The sequence below is a fragment of the Pollicipes pollicipes genome, unplaced genomic scaffold (genome assembly GCF_011947565.3).
Source record: "Pollicipes pollicipes isolate AB1234 unplaced genomic scaffold, Ppol_2.1 Scaffold_5724;HRSCAF=6776_pilon_pilon_pilon, whole genome shotgun sequence".
Classification (NCBI taxonomy): Eukaryota; Metazoa; Arthropoda; class Thecostraca; order Pollicipedomorpha; family Pollicipedidae; genus Pollicipes; species Pollicipes pollicipes.
The window spans coordinates 35254544-35267941 of record NW_023596746.1 but is presented as its reverse complement, the minus strand read 5'-3'; the positions used below and the strand labels follow the sequence as shown (position 1 = coordinate 35267941).

Here is a 13398-nt window from a genome sequence, read left to right as displayed (position 1 = left end):
TGGCCCGTGATAATTATTCAAGCTGTGCTTCAATTTTATTGTAACATGCTCATGTCTTTGCGTGCCATGTTTATGTACCACAAATGTTTCCGAGCATTTGAATGGAAGGAAGGACGAGCATTGTGCAGTGGCTGATGTCCTTTGTAATGGTCGTCAGGCAATGCGATCCTTGGGCTCGGCTCTCCGTCCGCACAGAAAACTTCACAATGCCCTGATATCGCCACTGAGTCCTGCTCCAGTTCGCCGTAGCGCGGCAAAGGCGATTTTCGAACGCGGCCGCAAACCAGTCTCACATATAAGAGGACGGTATATTGGCGAACGCCCGACATATGCACTCACTGTTGCTTGTGTTCACGGATGGCACATATACAGAGAGTGCGCGGCACGGCATACCCGGGCGATCTCTCCCAGACGAGGACTTCCTGGTCAAGACGGACGTAGGTGAGCGGTGAGGAGAGGCGAGGCTTGCAGCCAAAATCTACGAGATGAAATCATCGGCCGGTGCAACAGCGACGGAGGCATCAATAGCCGCCTGCTGCTCGGCCGACAACTGGGGGATGGCGTCCGACTCGGCCACGTAGCCGTTCTCGTCGGCCGTCCACGTCACGGTGATGGTCCGGCCCTCGGGCGTGACGTACGAGTAAGAGCCTGCAACGACACCAGGCGACCATTAGGTATGATGGCGTTATTTATCCTGCAGAGCGTGCAGCACTGCTGGTTGCAAGAAGCACAATCCTGAGAATGGATAGAACTTTCTGGTTTACCCACCCAGGCATGTGGTACGCCCGTCCACTTCTCGAGCGGAGCCTCGCTTACCGCTCATGGCGTAGCTGCCAGTCTCGGGCTCGCTGCCCGGGTAGCTGGTGCCGGTGGCCGACTGCTGAATCGAGTTGGACGTTTCCATGTCGGCTGTGAAGCCACCCGCCTCGTCCATGCTGAAATCGTTCTTGATGATCTCGGCATCCCTGTCGCTGCCAGCCGCGTACGGCACGGGCGCCAGGTCCTCCTGAGCGGCGGCCACCGCCACCATCGCCACCAGCACGATCTGTAGCACGATATCAACACTCAGACACCACCACCACCATCGCCACCAGCACGATCTGCGGCACGATATCTACACTCAAACAAAGCCACCACCATCGCCACCACCGCCATCGCCTCCAGCACAATGTGGAGCTCGGCATCGACACTCAGATACAGCCACCACTTTCGCCACACCATCGTGCTACGAATATCCGCATATGCAGCAAAGAATCTGTCGACATTGCTTTGCCTCGCAAGCGTGCAGGTCATAGAACTTGCGAGCTGTTTGAGCAAAATATGTCCGATGTTTAATATGCACAAACGAAGAAAAATATGCTCAACCACCGTTCTCTGCATTGGCAACCGTGTTAGCCTACTTAAGCACGCACGTTGCTGGATTGAATTTCAAAGTGCTTCGGGCACGCGAGCATAGTTCTCCACAGGCATAACGAAACCTCCAAAATAAAAATTAATCGCATGCCTTTTACGCGGAAACGGTTTTGTTTGACAGTGCAACCAAAGACGACAACCAACTGATACCTGGGAAAGTCGAGTACAGCCAAAGTTAAGGTACAGCACAATACAGCAGGCGTTTCCCAGAAGGCAGTCACCACTTACCAGCTTCATGTCTGTCTGGGAGAGGACAGCTCACTAGTGGCGCTCTGTGAGGAGCGGCCGCTTATATATGGCCCACCGGACCGCCTGCATAATCAGGATTACCACACGTATGGACCCCCCCCCCCCCTTCCTCAGCACGCAGGTGTCGTCAGACGGATGCGGGCAGCTCAGACCCAAAGTACTGCCTCTCCCTACGCAACATAAGAAGATGTCACCTCGGATACCCCGACCCAGTGTGGTCTCGCGGGTGACGACATGGACCGGGGATTATTTTCTTCCTCACTCCGACCAACTTGCCATGCACCGGATAATAAATGCCCCAATATATTTAGTGCTCCAGTGCATCATAACCAGTTCTCCGTGCCACCTTTACCAAATTTGCCATAGATTCGCCCGCCCTGGCTGTCATCGTCCTTGGTTGCTTTTCCGCGGTCGACGAAAAAAAGGAAGCCGTAGATCGAGCTTAAACGTGAGGCCTCGCCAAGCCTGATGATGGAGGAACACTGTTGTGATTTAATTATCTGATGGTCTAGGACCGGTGTGTCTGCGTTTTCAGCAGCAGCGGCTATCTTGACATCAGTTGAATGGCATGTTGTGAGCGTTTGGATTACATGCATGAGATTGAAAATTGCGGCGATGAAAGAGTCCTTCAGTGATGCGTTAAATCCTGATGGCGTTATGAGGCACGGACTTCATTTTGTGTTGTAGCCTTGAACAATACATAGCCATTGAGGTGGCATTATTCGTACGTCGTTTTGCGGCACAATACATGCCTGGGTGGCTTTGAAACAATCTGCACGAAAAACCTGGGCAAGTTCGTGGGTGTCATGTTCACAGAGCAGAGCATTATACGTACTTAATGGGCAGGGCTGTGAACTGCACCGAATGATATTTGAAATGCCTGTATTAATTCAAAACCCGAAACGACATGGAATGCTCCCATTGGGGCGCTTGCTCTGACCGTACTTTTTGCGTTTTCTGTTTAATTGTTGTATTCATTTCATGGTGCAATAACTCAACGATTTTTTGGATTCATCCACATATAGGTCTGTGTCAGAAAGTTCAGCTAAATGCATGGCGTCGGTGAAATTTTTAATAGAAATCGAAAGTTGCAGTGATCGGTTTATGTGCAAGGTATTAAGATGCCTTATGCATCATTTTAATTTCTTGTCACCTAATTTGTTGACAAGGTTTGTTTATGAGATGACAATATGTATCGTTTTTATGTGGCATTGATAACTGCAAACGATGTTTCTTGAGTGGCAACTAGTCGCGGAAAAACGTGATTGATATCCTTACTTCGATGTAGCATCCGCGAACGGTGATGCGCTTCTTTTTCAAAGCAACTGAAACAGTTTAAGCCAACTGAAAGGTATTGAATTTTAGTATTGAACAACTGGCTTTTGTCAGCAGAAGAAGCGACGCCGAGTTTTGAAATCCACCATCCTGTCTGAGAAAAATAAAAGGTGATGTCATTGCGGCACTGCAGTCTCCAATTACCTACTTATTCAGCCAACATTACAGTAATTTAACAACAACCTCATCGGAAATGTGTTGCGAGACAATACAGTCGGTCCAATAGCTTCTGGGATCTCAAAAGGTCTTGCCGTCAGTCTGCAGCATGCGATTCAGATAGAAGTTTGTGTGTCGAAGCGCATGATGAAATATCGTACAAGTCCTAGATTGCTATCAGAGTATATGTGATAGAAATTGTCTCACCACCACACATCCCATTTGCCAGCAGCACAATTCGTAAATTCCGTGTAAAAAAAACGCCCACAGCATTTCGATTTGACGTTGAGAAGGCTGACAAGCGGTTACTGCCGCACGTTCGTCAAAGCTGTAAGGGACTTAATCGTGGTGCTACACGGAAAGGTTGGTTTGTGGATAAAGTTAACCCTACAATACCATGTGTGCCTTCCCATGGACCCATACTACAACGTCTGACTTGTCCTAAACATCCGTAATATTACGTTAAACTGCTTTTCAGTGTTGTTGAAGAAAGCTCAATGATGTGTACTATAGATACAAATTTGTCTGCCCATTTGAATTAAATGAAGGACAAGCATTGCGCTTTGGTCATCAGGCAATACGATTCTTGGGCCGATTCTCCGTCCACACGAAAAATTTCATGATGCCCTAATAGCGCCACTGAGTCCTTCTCCGGTTCGCCCTAGCGCGGCGAAGACGACATTGGAACACGGCCGCAAGCCATTCTCGCAGATCACAGGACGGTATATTGGTGAACACCCGACATATGCACTCACTGTTGCTTGTGTTCACTGATGACATATATACAGAGAGTGCGCGGACACGGCGTGCCCGGGCGATCTCTCTCAGACGAGAAATGGCTGGTCAAGACGGACGTAGGTGAGCGGTGAGGAGAGGCGAGGCTTGCAGCCAAAATCTACAAGACGAAATCATCGGCCGGTGCAGCGGCGACGGAGGCATCAATAGCCGCCTGCTGCTCGGCCGGCAGCTTGGGGATGGCGTCCGACTCGGCCACGTAGCCATTCTCGTCGGCCGTCCACGTCACGGTGATGGTCCGGCCCTCGGGCGACTCGTACGAGTAAGAGCCTGCAACAACACCGGGCGGCCATTAGGTATGATGGCGTTGCGTATCCTGCAGAGCGTGCAACACTGCTGGTTGCAAGAAGCACGCTCCTGAGAATGGACAAAACTTTCTAGCCCACCCGTCCAGGCATGTGGTGCGCCCCTCCACTGTTTTTAAGCCTCGCTTACCGCTCATGGCGTAGCTGCCAGTCTCGGGCTCGTTGCCCGGGTAGCTGGTGCCGGTGGCCGACTGCTGAATCGAGTTGGACGTTTCCATGTCGGCTGTGAAGCCACCCGCCTCATCCATGCTGAAATCGTTCTTGATGATCTCGGCATCCCTGTCGCTGCCAGCCGCGTACGGCACGGGCGCCAGGTCCTCCTGAGCGGCGGCCACCGCCACCATCGCCACCAGCACAATCTGTAGCACGACATCGACACTCAGACACCACCACCACCATTGCCAGCAGTACGTTCTGCCGCACGGCACGGACACTTAACTCGCATTACGATCACCACCATTGCCATCAGCACGATCTGCGGTACGACATCGACACTCAGACACTGTCAAAACTTTTACCACCATATGGATATACAGATATGCACCAAAAGAACTATTGGCAACTCTTTGTTTGACATGTGTGCCGGTTAAAGAGCACGTTAGCTGTTCAGGCAGAATATATCTGGTGTTGAGTACGTGCAAACCGGTAAAATCATGCAAGTCTTTCCTACTTGATGCGCACAATCGCCAACTTCAGATTTTGTGAAAGTCAGGCACGACATCACTTTTAGATATGTAAAACTCTTAACTAAAATGCAATATCTTGTGAAATGTCTCAACGTGTTTCGTTGGGTACATGACCATGCAGCAGAAGAGGGGCCTGCGGAGGTGCAAACGGAAGCGGAAGAGGTTGTTCCACATGTAGCGTTTGGTAGCACAATGCTCAATATTGAGCTGGCTAAGACGATTAGTTTGAAGGCGCTTATTACAGTGCGTTACAATTATGATTTCCAGTCAACTAGCGAAGTCCCCAAGCTAATCAACAAGCACTACCCTCGCGCAACGGAAGCGTCGACACGACTACGTCTGCGAGGGGATCGAGGCACAGCACGACACAGCAGGCGTTTCACGGCAGGCAGTCACCGCTTACCAGCTTCATGTTTGTCTGGGGGAGGGATGCTCACTGGTGGCGCTCTGTGAACGGCGTCCGTTTATATACGGCCGACCGGGTCGGCTGCGTGATCAGGGTTACTGAAGGTATCGATGGCCCCTCCCCCTCCCCCACCACCACTCCTCAATGTGTCTGCAGCCAGACGTGGGCAGCTCCGGGCTGAAGCACCGCCGCTCGCTACACGACGTACAGATGATGGACCGCCACACGGCCAGCTGAGATACCCGACCCAGGGCGGGCTGGTGATCCGGAGCGCAGACAAATGCAGGTGTTAAAAGAGGATATGCCACTTGCTCTTCCTGTCGTACTGAAGCAGAAGTCTGATTTAAAACATAAGCTGAGCTGGTCCGCGTAGGCTTTCGAATTCGAGTTCTTGAAATACAGAGAGAGAGAGAGAGAGAGAGAGAGAGAGAGAGAGAGAGAGAGAGAGAGAGAGAGAGAGAGAGAGGAGAGAGAGAGAGAGAGAGAGAGAGAGAGGGGGGGGGGAGAGAAAAAGAGAGAAAGAGAAAGAGAAGAGAGTGGGAGAGAGAAGAGGAGAGGGATGTCTGTATATATACATATATATATATATATATATATATATATATATATATATATATATATGTGTGTGTGTTTGTGTGTGTGTGTGTGTGTGTGTGTGTGTGTGTGTGTGTGTGTGTGTGTGTGTGTGTGTGTGTGTGTGTGTGTGTGTGTGTGTGTGTGTGTATGTTGTGCGTGTGTGTATGTTGTGCGTGTGTGCGTGCGTGTGTGCGTGCGTGTGTGCGTGCGTGCGCACGTTTCCTTCGGAGACGAGATAGGTCACTTACGAAAAATTACGTTATTATGCACTCATTACTGCCACTATGGGTGTCATAGCAGTAAAACGCTTTTTGCGGCGCCTAACGAGTGCGACTTGCAAGCTGCCACGTAGACAAAACAGTGCATGACACATGAAACCGACCACCTGAAGGAACTGACGCAAAGGTAGTTACTAGTTTTGTTGCAATGTCTCTCATTTTCTCCTCGATAAGCTTAGATAGACTACAGCTATGCGTTGACGTTCAGGATTTGCGCATTAAGTCACAAAGGATAGGAGGGCAACGGAACTCGCTTTGTTCACACACTCTCGGGCGGAGAGGGGAATTTGACGCCTTTGGTAGGCTTCCCAAAATATCTGCCGAATGGCGCGAAGTAGCTGTGCTAAACCTTGCATACTGTCAGCAATTGGATGGTCGATTTATTGGGCCGTTGATCTATGACAGGTCAAAGTCAGATCATGGCTGTCAGAAAAAGCGATTCCTTAGGAATCGTTTGATCTGATGTGAGAACGGAGTGATAGGCTTAGCCTGGCAACTCTGAGTTGATTTCGTAGACAGGTTGACATTTGAATTTCGAAGTGCAACCATTTTAACACGCGCCTGGGTGGCCGGCCAGATACCCTTCGGTCGGGTGGGGGGGAGGGGGTCAATTTGATCCCCTGAGATCTTGAGAACTAGGAAAGCTAGGGACACCGAAGTTACCGAGTGTCTTGACCTGTATATGAATTCGCTTAGGTCAATGTTTGGGCTTCCTATGTCAGGTCATTCAGGTCAAATAAGGTCAAACAATGTCAAATTCCAGGTGAGTCACTTAAGTGCCCCCAGAACATAGGCAACTGTTTCTAAGCAAAAGGCCAAAAACCCATTGGAGGTCACTGACCTTTCTTGACCTCTTGAAGGTCATGGTGACCAAAATCATACAAGACTGCTCTGAGCTTTGCATTTGAATAAGCGACAAAGATTACGCTAGGCAGTATGTTCCTAAAAGAAAATGTCGACCCGGGTCACCTTAAGTCAGTGACGTGCTCTGACCTCTAAGGAGTTAATGCAAAATGTGCAATGCGGTTCGTGCTGTCAATAAATTCCAAATGAACACCACGAACTACCCCATACAGCAAGCCTTAGAGTAATAAATCAGGTAGGTTTTGACCTTGGCCTGACCTTCATATCTGACCTTAGGTCAGCGTTATTTGCTCATTCAATATTTGTGGTGCCTAAGAAAGCATCTCAGAGATGTATGGCTTTGTCAAACACTCCGTTGTTGTACCAGATTGAACGAGTCACCAAAAACTGTCTTTCCTGAAACCATGGCCTGATTTTGACCTGCCATAGGTCACCGACCTTACCAGGTGCATCTAAATTTGTTGTGTCAAACAATCCGATATTCAACTGTCTATAGCTGTGCAAAATTTGTTGCGGCTACGCCGCGCCGTTCGGAAACCATTCTGAAACACCTTCGGGGGGGTCAATTTGACCCCCACTCGAGCGTGTGCTAATGGTTTTTCATTCCATGGTTTAAGGTCAGACCCATGTCAAAAACCAAATCGTTATTTTACAGGAGCACTTGTTTTACGTGCAAGATTTGACGCATATAACCAGTGTCATGGTCCCAGGGACGTCAGCAAACCATAGTGACATCGGGTGTTTACATTGCGTGAAGGTCAGCGGAGAGCACTGACGTAAAATTACTTTAATAAATCTGCTGTTTTTTTAGGATTATGCAGCCCAGCGTAGGTCTTGACGCACATTTGCAATAACTACACATATATACATACGTACATACATATATGCATGTCAGTGGATATGTGTGATATAACACGATACTTTTCTTGGATTTTTTTAGCAGTCGTCGGAGAACAAACCGACAGCTCAGTTTTACTTGACTTGGCACTGAGCGAGAACTTTAGGACTGCACACTATCGCCATGTACCCAATCTTTAGTTAGTCAAATCAATTCAAGCAAAAGCAAGGTCAAGTGAACATGCCAGGTCAAGGGCGCCGCTCCCGCGTCGTAATCTGGCAGTCCCGCCGCGAGCTGGAATCGTATCACCGTTTTAACCTCCGCCCTGTTTCACTGTCGATGTTATGATGCGTATTGATGGTCGATTGCCGTCCGCCTGCGCGCTCAGGCCGTAGAACGACATTCAGAGCCCTAAAAAACTACCGGTGCTTCGAAAGCAGAAAAGCTAGGAACACGTTGTCTGTGTCGAAACATGCGTAATGGATGTCCTATAGAGTACAGCAAATTTGGGTGCGATTTGGCAAAATGCCAGACAGGCATGTTAAAAATGTTTGCATCAAATTCATAATTAAGATCAAATCCATCAAGAGGCCCGGTTTCTGGGCGCTGGCATTTCGGTTTTTAAGCTGTATGTTTCGTCTCCACTTGGCCGATGATGATGTATCATCAGTCTGCATCTGCCTATGCATTTAGACCAGATGCATTGATAAACCATTCTTGAAGTTCTGTTAAGGTCATGTAGTAATTATGGTGCACCATGTGAGACCAAAATGAGCCCATTCGTTGCTCCTCTTTTCAACAATGTGGAAAAGCCCACCGCCGACCACAGGACTTAGACCAATACAAATACACGGCGCATTGTCATTTCTTATGAAAATGATGGAGATGAGTGCATCGTGAGGTCCATACGGTATAGCAAGGCACCGCCATATAATGATTATGAAGTGTCTTTTTGACAGTGTGGAAACTGGCCCGTAATGTTAATTCAAGGTGTTTCAATCGGATTGTAACAAGCTCATGTCTTTGCGCGCCATAGGCACAAATGTTTCCGCGCATGTGAATGGAAGGAAGGATGAGCATTGTGTTTGACTGATATCCTTGGTAATGATCATCACGCAATGTGATGCTTGGCCCCGGCTCTCCCTCCGCACCGAGCACTTCACAGCGCTCTGATATCGCCACTGAGCCAACCCCCGGTCACCATTGCACGGCGAAGACGACTTCCGAACAAGGCCGCAGGCGAGTTTCGCAGATAAGAGGACGGTATATTGGCGAACACCCGACATATGCACTCACTGTTGCTTGTGTTCACGGATGACATATATACAGAGAGTGCGCGGACACGGCGCGCCCGGGCGATCTCTCCCAGACGAGGACTTCCTGGTCAAGACGGACGCAGGTGAGCGGTGAGGAGAGGCGAGGCTTGCAGCCCAAATCTACAAGACGAAATCATCGGCCGGTGCAGCGGCGACGGAGGCATCAATAGCCGCCTGCTGCCCGGCCGACAACTGGGGGATGGCGTCCGACTCGGCCACGTAGCCGTTCTCGTCGGCCGTCCACGTCACGGTGATGGTCCGGCCCTCGGGCGAGACGTACGAGTAAGAGCCTGCAACGACACCAGGCGACCATTAGGTATGATGGCGTTATTTATCCTGCAGAGCGTGCAACACTGCTGGTTGCAAGAAGCACAATCCTGAGAATGGATACAACTTTCTGGCCCACCCACCCAGGCATGTGGTGTGCCCCTTTACCCCTTTTCAGCCTCGCTTACCGCTCATGGCGTAGCTGCCGGTCTCGGGCTCGCTGCCCGGGTAGCTGGTGCCGGTGGCCGACTGCTGAATCGAGTTGGACGTTTCCATGTCGGCTATGAAGCCACCCGCCTCATCCATGCTGAATTCGTTCTTGATAATCTCGGCATCCCTGTCGCTGCCAGCCACGTACGGCACGGGCGCCAGGTCCTCCTGAGCGGCGGCCACCGCCACCATCGCCACCAGCACGATCTGTAGCACGATGTCGACACTCAGACACGACAACCACCATCGCCACCAGTACGTTCTGTGGTGCGGCACGGACACTTAACGGACACGGCCACTCGCGTTACGATCACCACCGTCGCCATCAGCACGATCTGCGGGACGGCATCGCCACCCAGACTCAGATCACCACCACAGCTACCGCCACACCATCACCATCACCATCACCATCACCATCACCATCACCATCACCACCATCTCCATCACCATCACCATCACCATCACCACCATCTCCATCAGCACGATCTGCGGTACGACATCGACACCCAGACACGAACGCCACTTTTACCACGATGCGAATATCCAGATATGCACAAAAGGAATGTTGGCAACGCTTTGTTTGACATGTGTACCAGTCATGCAACGTGCCAGCTGTTAATTCAAAATATGCCTGGTGTCCAGCACGTGCAATCTGGTAAAATGATGCAGGTTTTTCTCACTTAATGCGTGCAAACGCGGAATGCAAAGAAGTGAAAGTGAGGTACAACATTACGTTTAGATAAGCAAAAGCTCCAACAATAATTTTACTATTTTCTTGTGGAATGCTTTAACGGCTTGTTTGGGAACACGAACATGCAGCAGAAGAGGGGCCCATGGAAGTGCAGGCTTAACTAACGTGATCCACACATTTCTTTAATTAAATAGGAAACAGAAATGTGACTGGGTGAGTTGAAAGTTTTGCATAGCCATCACCGTGGATTCGCATTTATCAGCCGTCCTCACGTGCCGGGGACAACGATTGCGCTTTATATTGAAGAAACATACTTTCGTTGATAGCTGAAATGGCAGAGAAAAAATAATTTCACGCCAATTCCTCTGTAACGATAACACTTTAGCAGCTGTTTTCCCTCTAGAAAAAAATTTGCCTGCCGTGCTTACAACTGCCGGGCACGCAGCAACGCGATCCAATTTCATACTGCCTGAGAAAAGCCCCATTCATTTTCCGAAAATTGTCTTTTGCTTGCCTGAATATGCGTTAACAGCATTATTTGGGACGTTGCCATGGACTCGCTGCGTTGTATCGCGCCGCAGGCGACATTCAGGGGGCGTCTTGTTTAGAACCTGATTGCGAAAGGCGTGGATTCGGGTGGAATTCTTGTCATATGCTCCCTTATGATTTGCCGATAGTCACTGGCTTTCGCCAAATCTTAGTTGTCAGGTACATTTGACGAGGAGCACAGCAGTACAGGTCATCCCACATGCAATAATTCGTAGCACAACGCTCAATATTGGGCTGTCTAAGACGATTAATTTGAAGGCGCTTTAAAGAGTGCGTTACAATTATGATTTATGATCAAATAGCCAAATCCCCAAGCTAACCAATAAGCATTGTCCTCGTGAAACGCTAACGTCGACACGACTGCGTCTGCGAGGGGCTCAAAGCACAGCACGTCACAGCAGGCGTTTCACAGCAGGCAGTCACCGCTTACCAGCTTCATGTTTGTCTGCGAGATGGATGCTCACTGGTGGCGCTCTGTGAACGGCGGCCGTTTATATACGGCCGACCGGATCGGCTGCGTGATCAGGGCTACCGCACGCATCGATGCCCCCTCCCCCTCCCCACCACCACTCCTCAAGGTGTCTCCAGTCAGACGCGGGCAGCTCCGCACCGAAGCACCGCCGCTCGCTACACGACGTACAGATGATGCACCGCCGCACGGCCAGCTGAGATACCCGACCCAGGGCGGGCTGGTGATACGGAGCGGAGGCAATTACAAGTGTTAAAAGAGGATATTTTTCAATTTGCCCTTTTTATTGCATTGGAAGGGAAGTCTACTTTGAAACATAAGTTAAACGGGCATGCGAAGGTGTTCGAGTTCGAAGTCTTGAAAAAAGGAAGATATATATATATATATATATATATATATATATATATATGTGTGTGTGTGTGTGTGTGTGTATGTGTATAGCTATAAATACACATATATGCATGTATAATATGCGTGCGTGTGTGAGCACGCACGTTTCCTACGGAGAGCAGATAGGTCACTTACAAAAAAATCGCGTCATCATCCACCCATTACGGTCACTACGGGTCTCATACCAATAAAAGGGCCTTTTGCGGTGCCTAGCGAGTGAACCTTGCACAGCTACCACGTAGACAAAACGATGCAAGACACATGAAACCGGTCATCTCAAGGAAGCAGTACAAAGGTGGTTAATAATTTTGTTGCAATGTCTCTGAGTTTCTCCTTGCTATGCTTAAAATACAGCTATGCGCTGACGTTCAGAATTTGTGCATCAAGTCACAATGGATAGGAGGACAACATAAACCACTTTTTAACACACTCTCGGGTGGGGAGGTCAATTTGACGCTCTCCGGAAGTTTTCCCAAAATATCTTCCGAATGGTGCGAGGCAACTGTGCTAAACTTTGTACACTGTCGGGAATTGAATGGCCAATTATTTGGCCGTTGACCTATGCAGGTCAGTCAGGCCATGGCTGTCAGCAAAAGCAATTCCTTACGAATCATTTAATCTGATGCGAGAATGGAATGGTAAGCTAAACCTGACAACTATGAGTTGATTTCACAGACAAGCTGGCACTTGATGTTAGAAGTGCGATTATGCTAATGGTTTTTCAGGTTAGGGCTTAAGGTCAAACCCAGGTCAAAACCAAATCTCTTTTTTACAGGGAACTTGTTTTAGGTGGTAGATTTGACGTGTAGAATCTCATGGTCCCAGTGACGTCAGCAAACCATGATAATATCGTGATGTTTACATTTCTTGAAGGTCAGCGGGGATCACTGACGTAAAAAGACTCCAATAAATCTGTTGTTTTTAGTATAATGCAGCTTAGCGCATAATCCTGGTAGATCTTGACGCGTATTTGAATTGGAAAGATAAAACCAATCTTGAAAGTTCTTTGGGTCACCCCAGTCATTTCAAGTCAAATAGGCCACCGAACTGCCATAAAGACCAGTGCCCTTTCATGTAGGAGAGGCTCTTTGGTCAAAAGCGGCTGCATGAGGAGCTCTGAGGACACCACAAACGCTTTTCTGGAGTCTGACCTTGCTTAAACTTATCTGACATAAAGATCATGACCCAGTGGTCTGAACATTTGACATAAGTTAATTCACATAAAGGCTACCGACTGGCAGCTTTATTGTTGCCAGCTCTGCTAATTTCTGAGAGGCGGAAGGCCTGTCCACTTCGTGGACCCCAGCGTGTGCTCGCTGGTCGACCTCCGAAGGCCGGAAGGGATAACCACCCGCACCAGCGGGATCTGGCCATCGTTGCGCCGCAGCGCCGCTTAGTTTGCAGGATTGCGTCGAGCAAAATCGAGCGCTAAATCGGTCGCAGAACATGTCATGTCAAGGTGATATCATGGAACGGCCAGTTGGGTTGTTAAACCGACAACGCACCATGGAAATGTTCTTATGCAGATTGTTTTCTCTCATTTCAGTTCTGTGGTCATTGCACATAGATCAGATGCCTCGTGGTGGAAATTTCTGGGCCTTACAG

General features: G+C 49.2%; 3 protein-coding genes across 4 annotated transcripts; all 3 read right to left on the bottom strand.

The window, feature by feature from the left end:
* Positions 1 to 314: 314 nt before the first annotated feature.
* Positions 315 to 1662, bottom strand: LOC119103548 (cuticle protein CP14.6-like). The gene is made up of 3 exons (XM_037227129.1): positions 1642 to 1662; positions 817 to 1045; positions 315 to 648 (listed from the first exon to the last, which is right to left on the bottom strand). The coding sequence occupies exons 1-3, from the start codon at positions 1648 to 1650 to the stop codon at positions 479 to 481; spliced, it is 408 nt and encodes a 135-aa protein (XP_037083024.1). The 5' UTR covers positions 1651 to 1662; the 3' UTR covers positions 315 to 478.
* A 2203-nt stretch (positions 1663 to 3865) lies between these two features.
* On the bottom strand, positions 3866 to 5366 carry LOC119103547 (larval cuticle protein 1). Its single transcript, XM_037227128.1, has 3 exons — positions 5343 to 5366; positions 4384 to 4612; positions 3866 to 4218 (listed from the first exon to the last, which is right to left on the bottom strand). The coding sequence occupies exons 1-3, from the start codon at positions 5349 to 5351 to the stop codon at positions 4049 to 4051; spliced, it is 408 nt and encodes a 135-aa protein (XP_037083023.1). The 5' UTR covers positions 5352 to 5366; the 3' UTR covers positions 3866 to 4048.
* Positions 5367 to 9149: 3783 nt separating this feature from the next.
* On the bottom strand, positions 9150 to 11401 carry LOC119103862 (larval cuticle protein 16/17). 2 transcript variants are annotated; one of them, XM_037227535.1, is made up of 3 exons: positions 11365 to 11401; positions 9673 to 9901; positions 9150 to 9507 (listed from the first exon to the last, which is right to left on the bottom strand). In XM_037227535.1, exons 1-3 carry the CDS (start codon positions 11371 to 11373, stop codon positions 9338 to 9340), a joined length of 408 nt encoding a protein of 135 aa, XP_037083430.1. In that variant the 5' UTR covers positions 11374 to 11401; the 3' UTR covers positions 9150 to 9337. The 2 variants fall into 2 exon arrangements, with proteins under 2 accessions (XP_037083430.1, XP_037083431.1); XM_037227536.1 differs by lacking the exon at positions 11365 to 11401 and adding an exon at positions 10508 to 10590.
* Between the last annotated feature and the right edge of the window lie 1997 nt (positions 11402 to 13398).